Below are 12305 nucleotides of genomic sequence, written 5' to 3'. Positions count from 1 at the left end.
TTAGTTTGTAATAATTCTTAAAATGCCTTCATTCTATTACAGTAAGAAAATATAAAACACTTTCTAAAAGAAGTAAAAACTTTTATAGCTCTTTGCAAATTTTTTATCAAATAAGTAATTTTGTTAATGAATAAATGGATAGCTAGTGAGAAAACCCAAAGACAAGGCACCCCTAAAGAATTTTTTCAAAGTGCAATAAATGATGCTTGTTATGTATATATTCTTGTGACATTAGCGTTACAAACATATGTTTGTAAAAGTTATAAAACCAAATTTTGTATTTAAACAATTTTGAATAAACAAATAGCTCATGCAAAAACCAAAAGCTCTCAAAAAAAGCTGTTTAGAGGAGCAGCTTGCATTGCTCCCCATGTTTGTTTTAGGAGAGCTTTTCTCCACTCTTGGACACAATTATTCCCGCTGAGGCCTGTATATAATATACAATATACATACAAATATATACATTTTTCACAACTTTTTTTCATCAATGTATTTCTTGAGATATTGCTACAACATTTAAAATTTTACTGCATGATATTTACACATTAAAACATTAAACATATAAAGATCGTTCTTTATCTAAATAGTGGAAAGAATTTACAAATAATTTAAATTAAAGTTGCTGTAATAAAAATAGAAATGAATATTTGTTAAATATTCAAATTTGAAAATTTGGTTTAGCACCAAAGCCTAACTTTTTTTGATGTTCAATGGTTTTACATGAATATAACATCAAGTGTTTAAATTTCAATTATTGTTATTTTTTTTTTTAGAAGTTTATTTTTGAATAAATATGTAAAAGTAGTTATAAGTAGAAATCTACAGCATGAATTCAACCTTTTTTCCATGAATCATAATAATAATAAACTTTCTGAACATGCTGAGAATGAAAGCCTTGAACAAAAGTTGGTTGATTACGTCACAAAACCTGAAAATGAAAAAGAAAGTATAAAACAGTCACCAACATTATTGCAAAGCAGTTCAATGAATGAAAAGGTAATTTTCTATGTGTCTGTAAATAAACAGGTTATTTTTTGCTTTTATTTTTGTATTACAAAGTATCATAATTTTTGTAATTAAACTCCTATCTATATCTATAGGGTGTATCGAAAAACAACTTTTTTTGAATTTGATATAGATTGATATATGTGCGGATTGATATAAGATGTGATATATGTGATATATGTGCAGATTGATATAAGAGCGGAAAATTTGCACAATGCTATAAAAAGTAATTGTGCCAAATTTTTTTGTATATTTTTTGTCTTCGGTTTGTGCTAGGGTTTTATTTTTCTTACAAAAACACATTTTCTGACCTTTTTTATAAAATAGAAATAACAAATTCTATGCATATACTAGAGTTGTAATAGAGTTTAAACATTACACAACAACTAAGTTAAAAATGGTTACTATTTTTGAGAAAATATTTTAATTTCTTCAGTTGCCGCTAGAGGGCTGAATTTTTAAGAAAAAAAACAATTTTTATTTAAAATAAAGTAATTTTATTTATGTTGTTGATGCTTTCACTTGTCGTCACTGTTACGGTAATGGAATAAAAGTAATCAAAATGTATTAAACCAAACATTCTATGTCAATGGTTACACCGGTGATTTTTAAAAGACATTAAAGTATGTAAAATGACACTAATTACATTATTTATTACCATCACCATCAGCATTATTTACCACAAATTATGTCTATAATCAAAACATTTAATAAATATTCAGATAAATGGCAAAAAGCACAGGTTATAATTTATTAGTTCTGATATACATCTGTTTATTATTAAAATAAATTGATATCAAAGAAAATTTTAATGACAAAAATATCTTCTGATGCAGTGACAACAAGGAAAAATTCTACTTGTCCTATCTTGGGTTCACCAGCAGACTTATTTGAAAATGTCTTGCCAGCATACAAACATGCCATGCTAAGTTATCTTTTCTTAATGGTGGTGTGGTGGTGGAAAACAACCTTCTTTGAAAGAAATATCAGAAAATTTGGCACACAAAATAGAAAATTTGTGGAGAAAAGCATCGATACTTACTGTGTCTCATAAACGCATTGTAAAAATGTTTCTTGATTACAATCAAAAATATAGAAATATTATGAAGTCCATTAACAAAAAGGCATTTCTAAAAAATCACGGTGGAAACTTGTATATGTTTTATCTATTATTTTCATAATAATAAAACTGGCGATCTTCAATTTGCTCTGATTTAGTTCTAACCTATATAAATATTTTGTAAACAAAAAATGGTATACATTAGTAATGTTAACAAAGAATAAGTTAAGTTTGAAACTGAATCACGCACAGAACAGAAAAACTCAAATTTTAGTTACTAGATAAGTAAACTTTAATTCTTCAAAAAATATAAGTTTCAGCATTATATATATTTTTTTAAATGATGTTTTAAATGTTAGTAAAGCTTTCCAGAATGTTACAGGATTGCACAATGTATCATAGAGTCACAGCAATCGTTTAAATGCAGTTCATGAATGATCACGAACAGAAGTCACACACAGAAGTTGCGAATTGGTTAAGTTCATGTAGATATTTTTAAGAAAATAAATTGCTTGTGAGTATTTTAAGTGAAATATTATACTTCTACGACTAATATTTAGTATTTTTTCAATGAGAAATGGCAGTTATCAATTATTTCTAGCTAAAGTATAGCGTTTTGAAAATTGTTGTTTATTTTCAAACAGTAGCGATATTATTTCGCAAAAAAAATAAAATGATCAAAATATATATTTTTAATTTATTCAGGTAGCCTAAAATATGATAAAAATATTTTAGTTATAAAAGTTTTTTAAGAAAATCGTAGTAGTTTGCGTATTGCTTTAAGTCTCAGCTTTTAATCGCTAAAACAAAGAAAAATAAAAAATCACGCATAGAAATGGAAATCCCCAAAATGAAACATACAGACAAGTTGAAGTCCAAAATAGTAACATTTCAAAAGCATGCAGAAAATACTTTATTTGACGTTGCAGCATGCACACGGCTTGATTTTTTATGTGTGAAAAAGTAAAGAAGGTACCAGAGAAAGAACATGACTTTCTCAGCTATCAGAGATTTATGAGAATTATGTATATGGAAGGACTCGATATTCAAAGTACATTAAGATTACAGCAAAAAGAAGCAAGAAAAAACAGAGTAAATAGCCCCTTACTGTCTAACCCATCGACACAGTATTTAGCTATTACAGGTATTGAAGCCCAAGCAATATCATCAAGCTACATTCAGAATTCAAGTTTTTATTCTGTATCTCAAGATTCTGACTCTGATAACACTGTGATTTGGAATTCTGACTCAGAATCAGATGCTGATTATTTAGACACAGCTGAAAGCCGCAAAACAAAAAAGATAAAACTGAACAAATGAGATCACTGTTACTATCCTTAGCACAAGCCTGTGATAGAGTAGGTGTTTCAAGCAGAGGTGCTGCATTTATAGCATGTGCTGTGCTGGAAAGCATAAACATAATTTCAAAAGGAGACCAATCTAAAGTAATTGATAAAAACAAGATTCAAAGAGAACGAAAGAAAAACAGACAAAATGCAACATTTAGACCATGAAAATTTTCAAATGTTAGAAGGTTTGTATTTTGATGAAAGAAAAGGTACAACATTAATTATTGATACAAACAAGGAGAAAAATATATGAAAAACTATCAAAGAAGAACATGTAGTTTTAGTACAAGAACCAGGTTCAAAGTATCTAGGGCATATAGAGACTACATCAGGGCATGGATACAGCATTAAGAGAAGTACAAAAACATTTTTAACTCAAAACAACATTGATACATCTAAGTTAATTGCCATGGGTTGTGGCGGGACAGCTGTCAATACTGGATTTCTTAATGGTGCTATTGCTTTGTTCAAATTAGAACCAAAAAGACCTGTCCACTGGTTTATCTGTCAAATACATGCCAATGAACTGCCTATACAGCATCTAATTCAAAAACTAGGTGGACCTACATCAGGGCCTAATAGATGGATTGGACCAATCGGAAGAGAAATTAAATTGTGTAATACCTTGCCAATAGTCAACTATATTCCTGTCAGTGTCACATTACCAAAAATAGACGAAAAATCTCTTGGATAAAAATAAGACCAAAAATACTTACTTGATATTTGCAAAGCAATATATACAGGTTATTGTCCAAATGCTTTGGCTACCTGAAATCCTGAAAAGCTTGATCTTGTCAGGTGGGTGACCACTGCAAACAAAATATTGAGGTATTATGTTGGATGTAGCGAACCGTCACACAGGCTGAGAGAAATGTTGAGTTTGTTATTAAAGTTTCCTGCCAAATGTGGTTCAATATAAGATGTAATCCCTCATGCACGGAAGGTGCTAGACATTTATGGCTATCAATTTCTCCAGGCATGCCAGTAGTGAAATAAAAAGTATGATCGATCCAGTTATACAAAGGAATGGGTTTTTTGCGCATCCAGAAAACATGCTTCTCGCTATGATATTGGATACTCACCCAAATGTGAGGAAATTAGCATTACAACAAATAATGACAGCAAGATTGATGAAAACAAACAAAGTCAGAAAGCTCTCTATACCAGAAATTAATTTTGAAGCAAAAGACTATATAGATCTAATTGATTGGAAAAAATGTGAACTAAATGAACCTCAGATTACCACTCACATTTCAGATGAAAATCTAATTGAAATGTTAACAAATGTTTATCTTCCAGATGTGCCGCATTTTCCATGCCATACTCAAGGAGTGGAGAGATGCATCAAACTTGTAACCGAAGCTTTAGACCAAGTTTGGGGTTTGGCTAATAGAGAAAGCTTCAAGACTTGCATCGCAAAAATTAATGCCTTTTTGAGGGAGTTTGCGGCAGATCCAAATGGATCAGATAGTTGAACTTTATTTCAGCTAAACTTTAAACATTTTTCAAAAACATTTTCCTCATAACTTTAATTGTACATTATATACTGCAGAGCTTGTTTATCAGAAACTCATGAAACAGTGTTTTTTAGTAAAAACTCAGCCCTCTAGCGGCAACTAAAGACATTAAAATATTTTCTTAAAAATTGTAACCATTTCTAACCTGATCATTGTGTAGTGTTTAAACTCTAATTCAACTCTAGTATATGCATTGAATTTGTTATTTTTATTTTGTAAAAAAGGTCAAAGAAAATGTGTTTTCATAAGAAAAATAAAACCCTAGCGCGAACTGAAGACATAAAAAATATAAAAAAATATTTGGCACAATTACTTTTTATAGCATTATGCCACTTTTCCGCTCTATTACAATTTCAAATTCAAAAAAAGTTGTTTTTTGATACACCCTGCTATTTATTGCTGTTTATATCTATGTATCTATAAATATATGTGTGTTATATATATATATTTATTTATATATATAATATATATATATATATATATATATATATATATATATATATATATATATATATATATATATATATATATATACATATATACATACACACATACACAAATATTTTAAATCTAATCAGAAAAATGGTTTAAGGTTCGATTTAAAAAATTCCTAATATTTTCCAAATATCCCAATCAAGCTAGTTTCATAAAAATATTTATTTTATAATTATATATAAAGTTAATGAGACTACAAAATAAAATTTGAAAAAAGTCTAGCACATTTAATTATAAGGGAAATAGGACAAATAAAAGTTAAATGCATTTTAAATAGATTAAAATAAATGCAATTTCTGCATGTCAAAGTAACATACTGTCAAGTGGGGTTACTTTGATATCTGGGGTATCTTTGGGGTTTTTTTTAAAGCTATTTTTTTCGATATTATGTTTGTAGTATTATTTTATCATCTTTTGTAATATTCAGCATCTTTAAATTTAAAATAAATAAACACTAAGCAAAGTTTTACTAAGATTTCATAAAATCAATTTGAAAGGTCAAATCCAGGTAAAATTTGTTAAAAGATATTAAAATTTTTTGAAAAAGTGTAAAAAAGTATTCTAAACTTATAAATTTATAAACTTATAAACTTATAAACAGTACTTATAAATTATAAATAAAGTGTATATAATAACATATTTTTTAAATACAGGTCTTGTTAAGAAGTGTTATACAGCTTGGATTTTTCATACGAAATGATGATTTGTGTGCGCGTTCAGCAGTTTTATGTTAGGGGAAAAAAAGTTTTCATGGAGTATTTAAATTTTCTTTTAATATCGTTTATGTGACATTTATTCGGGAAAATATTAGCTCGTAAAAAAAGCATTTAACCAAAACTGTGAATTTTTTTAAGAAACAGAGTTTTTTATAAAAAAAAATTTTTTAATGAAAAGAATTTAAATTAAATATGATTTAAAAAAAATTTAATTTAATTTTGAAGAAATGTAAAATAGTAAACATAGAATGTTAAATTTACTTTTGAAGGAATATAAAATAGTTTCTCAATATTAATTAAAGAATTTTTTTTTATCATTTGCTGTCTAGTTCATTACGTTAAACATGCCCCTCCATCATAGATTAAATGCGAAAATAAAAAACTTGTTTTTAAAAAAGTGTTTTTGTTTAAGAAAATTTTTCCAAATTTGTTTCTTATTAATTCAATATTGTATTTCTTTTGGATTAATTTATTTATGAATATAAATTATGTTTACAAATATCTTATTGGTAACTGGTGAAATAAATTGTTTATAATCTTTATTTGAAATATTACATTAAATACATTAAAAATAAAATAACTAAATTGTTATAAACAAACAGAAGATTATGTTAAGTATAAGATTGTTTTAAGAAATAAATTATAAAGATATATAATCTTTTTCTAATACCTAACTTAGATTTCATCAGTAATTTTTGTTAAATTAATTCAAATGATTTTTAAAGTTTAAAATTAAATTTAATTACAATGCAATACTTTAAAATACACTAATGATGCAATTTAACCTTTAACAATCTAAATATCAAAGCTGTGTTAAAGTTACGTTTATAGGTAAAGTTATGCGTTTTTGTTCTGGAATAAATTCCAATAACAAGGCCTGCCTATAGGTACTACATACCTAACTGTTTGTAATATAAGAACCTACAATAAAAAGAACAGGACTTATACTTATTGTCTATATTTGCAATCTGGGTTGCCAGCAGCTCTTTAATGTTGCTGGAAGGGTACTATAAGTTTGGTTATAGCATCTAAAATGTTTACTTGGACTTCCAGTTGCACTCTCTACTGATTGCCAGAAAAACCTTTTGAAAATGTTATGGTATGGTAAAAATAGTAAATGTTAGAGAAAGCAAATGTTGAACCCTGTAACATCTATAACTATGATGAGACTAATCTCTGACTATTTCTAAGTGTTCCTAAAATTCTTTATTTTTTTCATCAAACAACAGTTTTTTCGAATTTGCTCTCTTCATCTTGTTTTCCTGATTCACATGGTTTGCAGTCTGTTAATCATTATCTAGCATTATAAACTTCATCCTTTCTCTTCCAGTAACTTTCAACTCTAATAGTGGTTGTTGAAAGTGAAAAGCTTTAAAAAAAAAATCTTTTTAATAGCCCTGGCACAAAATCAAATGTATGCAGATGAAGACTTAAAATAGATAAGTATAAAATGCAGCACTCAAAGAATTATGTAAGCATCATGTATTGTGGAAATGCTATTCGGTATTCTTACCACCTATAGTGGTATATAAGAGGGTGGCTGATTGAGTGCCAATTTCCTAAGCGCTAATCTGCATAAGTGCAAACTAGCATAAGTGCACCAAAAGAACTTGCAAGCATTGGCATAAGTGTGAATTGGCATAACTGCAAACTGTCATATGTGAAAAGCAATTGTAAAAACTGGCATAAGTGCACCGAAAGAATTAGCAAAGATTGGCATAAGTGTGAACTAGCATTAGTGCAAATAGCTATAAGTGCACAAAAAGAGTTTGCAAAGATTGGTACAAGTGTGAGATGAAGCCTTGAAAAGACTGTCAAATGAGAACCATAACGTTGGTAGTGAAAAGGTTAAAGAAATCTTTTGGTATAGTTGTTGAGGAAATGCTGTTAAACAATAAACCTGACAGACAAAGGCAGAAAAGATAACAAAAGATAATTCTTTGTAAAGGGTAACTTCAAAAGATTTTAATGAGATCAAAAAATTAAAAAAATTCTGAAGGAATAGGAAAATGACCACAATGTAGTAGTACTGGTGCCAAATTGGTTGCCAAAAAAAATGATAAAATAAAGAAATTGAGTCTTTAACATCATCAGATAGTGATTCTGTAATAGAAATCAAACTTCAAGATGAAAGTGATGACTCAAAGCAATCAGCTGATAGAACAACTGACATTCCATTTGAACCAAAGCAATGGGTAGTTGTAGCCTAGCCCAGAAAGAAATTTGTTTCATATAAAGTGTTTGAAAAAACAACCAACAAGTAAATTCTTCAAACTTGCTGAAAGCAAAGATGATATGTATGGAGATGTTCTATTTTCTGGCGTGGTTTAGAGAATTACAGGTGAACTAAGAAAAATAAGGGATCGATATTGTTTTCCATACCCGTCTTATGAAGTCATTAGCTAAAATCAAGAGCATTTAATAATTTTCGGAATTTTATAATAAACTTTTTGTTTTCTTTTGACAGTATCAAAAGAAAACAAAAATTGTACTACATCTCTCAATCTTTTTTACAAGCCTAAAAAACTATCAATTAACTGGATAACTGGTTAACGGGATATTTTATTGAAATAAAATTGACTATTAAAAAAATGTCAGCATGCAGGGTAACATTCATAACTGTTTAGGCTTATAAAAAAAGTACAAGACGGGCTTTGATATTTATTAAAAGCAATTTATCCTGTTAAGGAGAGGTCCTTTGGTATATTCAAACCAAAAATGCAATTTATTAAAATTTAATAAATTGTAATTATACTGTATTAAGTTATAAATTAAGGTTTTATAAAAAATAGTTACTCTAAATCTCCAACTAAATACATTTGGGCATGTGACATCTTTTTTTTTAAATTTTTATAAGTATTAAAAATAGGGGAAAAACTTTATTTAAAATTCGATTAGATTTACAAATATATAGGTGATTTGATTCAAGATTAGATTCTATTCTAATATATATGTTAGGGTTATGACTAAAAAATTTTTTGCAAAGTTTTGTATCTTCTGTGGTCACAAATGATGAACTTTTAAAACCTAATTATTTAAAAATTATTATTAGAGCTGGTTCCAATATATATATATATATATATATATATATATATATATATATATATATATATATATATATATATATATATATATATATATATATATATATATATATATATATATATATATATATATATATATATATATATATATATATATATATATATATATATATATGTATATATATATATATATATATATATATATATATATATATATATATATATATATAAAAATTATTAAAAAACACTTATCTAACTTTTATCTTCTACTTTAAGTTTCACCATTGCTGGATCATCAGGAAGAGTTACTAAATTTAAAAAAAATTCAATTTATAGAAAAAAATATTTTACAGGAAGTTATAAATTATTTTAAAAAAATTTTTAATTACTATATTTTTTTGTTAACTATTTCTATTATGCTTTTTTGCAATTTACTTTCAAATTTTAGCTCGAAATTTTGAAAGCCACTTTTTTTAAGGGCATCTTCAATAATAGGGCATCTTCGTAATAGAAATAGAAACATAATTTGGTTCAACAAAACGTACAGCAAAAATGTTTCAACAAATATAGGTAAAATTTTTCTAAAATTAGTAGACAAACATTTTCCTCCCTCTAATAAATTACATAAGATTTTTAACAGAAATACCATTAAAGTAAGTTATAGTTGTACAAAAAATTTAGAAAGAATTATAAAAAGCCACAACTACGCGTTAATTAATAAAAATGAACATATAAAAGAAAAAAACACTCATTTTTGTAATTGTAAACAAAAAATAGATTGCCCTCTAAATGGAAAATGCCTTTCGAAAAATGTAATTTACAAGTGCATTATTTATTCACAAATTAACCTTGATAAATAATATATTGGCTTAACCGAGGGGAATGGAAAAACGTTATGCCAACCACAAACAATCGTTTAAACACAAAAAATATTCAAAAGAGACTATGCTGTCAAAATATATTTGGGATTTAAAAGAAAAAAATAAAAATTTTAATTTACAATGGTCTATTCTAAAATCTGCCCCTGCCTATAATAACATTTCCAAAAAATGTATGCTATGTTTGCAAGAAAAGTTTGAAATAATTACTCATTTAAATCCAGAAAATCTATTAAATAAAAAATCTGAATTAATTTCTAAATGTAGGCACGAAAATAAATACCTCTTAAAAAATTATAAAAACAAATGAACAAATTAAACATCCCCATTCCAAAGAAAATTATTTAATAATTACTTTCTGTAACTTCCCGTTAACAAAATAATATAGTAATTAAAAAATTTTTTATAATAATTTATAACTTCCTGTAAAATATTTTTTTCTATAAATTGAATTTTTTTTAGATTTAGTAACTCTTCCTGATGATCCAGCAATGGTGAAACTTAAAGTAGAAGATAAAAGTTAGATAAGTGTTTTTTACTAATTTATTATTGCTCTGTTCTTTAAGAACATGGAGCACTCTATTTGTAAAATACACTAACATAATTTACATATATATATATATATATATATATATATATATATATATATATATATATATATATATATATATATATATATATATATATATATATATATATAAAAATAGAGGCTTGGTCAGGAAGGCGTGCGATTTCATGTCATATGACCACACAAATACTATTTGATTTTAAAAACTTGACCACGGCTGTTAATATGTTTTGAAAATTTGTATACATTTTAAAAATCCGCTGCAAAAATTATCTTAATTTAACAATGAAGTAACTTAAAAAAAAACTTACCGTGAAAGAAGCAAATAAATCTTCGTAAAGAAAATAATGAAAAATAAAATAAAAATAACTTAACTAAAACTGAAATAAAAAAACTAAAACTTAACTAAACAGGCTTGGTCGGGAAGTAGGAGCAATCGCTTTCGAGTACTGACCATGGAAATAATATTTAGTTGCAAAAAACTGGCCAGATTTTTTAGTCATTTTGAGAACATTTAAGTTTATGTATGTCCGTAAATGTTTTCAAAACATCTTGATGCGGAAAAATAAAAATAATATTTGCGAACGCTAAAAACCCGCCAAATCTATGAACAAACTAATTCTATTGGTTCAAAAAATACGCTAAGCGAAATAAAGCGAATAGTTCTAGAGTATTCTGTTGAAATGTTTTAAAAATTGTTTAATTAGAGATTTGTTAAGTTTTGTGATTTCTAGCATAAATAGTTTTAAGAATATTTTATCAATCGAACAATGGCTTAATACTATGGCTCATTCTCGAAGCCACATTTGCAAAGACAAATCTTTTAAACTATTATTATTTGTTTACAAAAATAAATGTTTTAAATATATACTTTTTAAATAGTCAAAATTTTGAAAGTTTATTATATATTATAGATTTTATTAGTATATTCTTATTTTTTATTTAAAAAGTATTTATTTTTTATGTAAATGTAATTTTGTGTATCTGTTTTTTATTTTAATGTAATCTCTTTAAGCAATTATACAATTTATTTTGTAAACAAAAGGACTTTCAACAATAATTGCATTTTCAATGAAATTATTAATCATCGAAGTTAATAAAACTAATTATGAAATAAACATACAAGATGTTCTGGTTACTAAATACACACATGTATACAAAGTAACTCGCAGATGAACAAGCACCGTGCCTGAGGTCATGACAGAAAAAAAATATATACTTATATATAAAGTTATTAAATATAAAGAAAAGCTTTTAAGTTCTTAGATATTAGTTTACTAACTCTAATTATTTTCACTTATTATCCAATTATTTGAGTTATTTCCCCTACTATATAAACATAAGCCTGAAGGTAAGTAAAATAGTAAAATCTAACCCAAAAAAGGCCTATGTAGTGCTACACTTAGTGTCCCAAGAAATAAGAACAAACAGCAACTTTCAAAGACAAAATTTCATTTATCTCAAAAGTGGAAATGTGTATCATGTGACTTTTTTCCTCTGTAGTCTTCATTTGTTTATCTTACTAAGAAAAATTGTTTCTAAACTTTTTAAACTATGCGAAACATAAAATAGTTATTAAAAAAATAAAGAGTTTTAGTTTTATTAGAATCTTGTTGGACTTCAGGGCCAGTGCTATTTTTATTTTGGAGGCCTTTTTTATGTGCCAGAGTGTC

At 26.5% G+C, this 12305-nt stretch overlaps 1 protein-coding gene across 1 annotated transcript in view; it reads left to right on the top strand.

The window, feature by feature from the left end:
* Window positions 1–766: 766 nt before the first annotated feature.
* LOC105843202 (nucleosome-remodeling factor subunit NURF301) overlaps window positions 767–12305 on the top strand; it is a 36256-nt gene continuing 24717 nt past the window's right edge. The window contains exon 1 of the mRNA XM_065792562.1: window positions 767–996. Within this exon, the coding sequence (XP_065648634.1) occupies window positions 847–996 (150 nt within the window). The 5' untranslated portion in view covers window positions 767–846. The remainder of the gene's footprint in view (window positions 997–12305) is intronic.

This window comes from Hydra vulgaris, chromosome 03 (genome assembly GCF_038396675.1).
Source record: "Hydra vulgaris chromosome 03, alternate assembly HydraT2T_AEP".
Taxonomy (NCBI): domain Eukaryota; kingdom Metazoa; phylum Cnidaria; class Hydrozoa; order Anthoathecata; family Hydridae; genus Hydra; species Hydra vulgaris.
The sequence above is the reverse complement of the archived record's forward strand: the minus strand, read 5'-3'. Positions and strand labels throughout refer to the sequence as shown.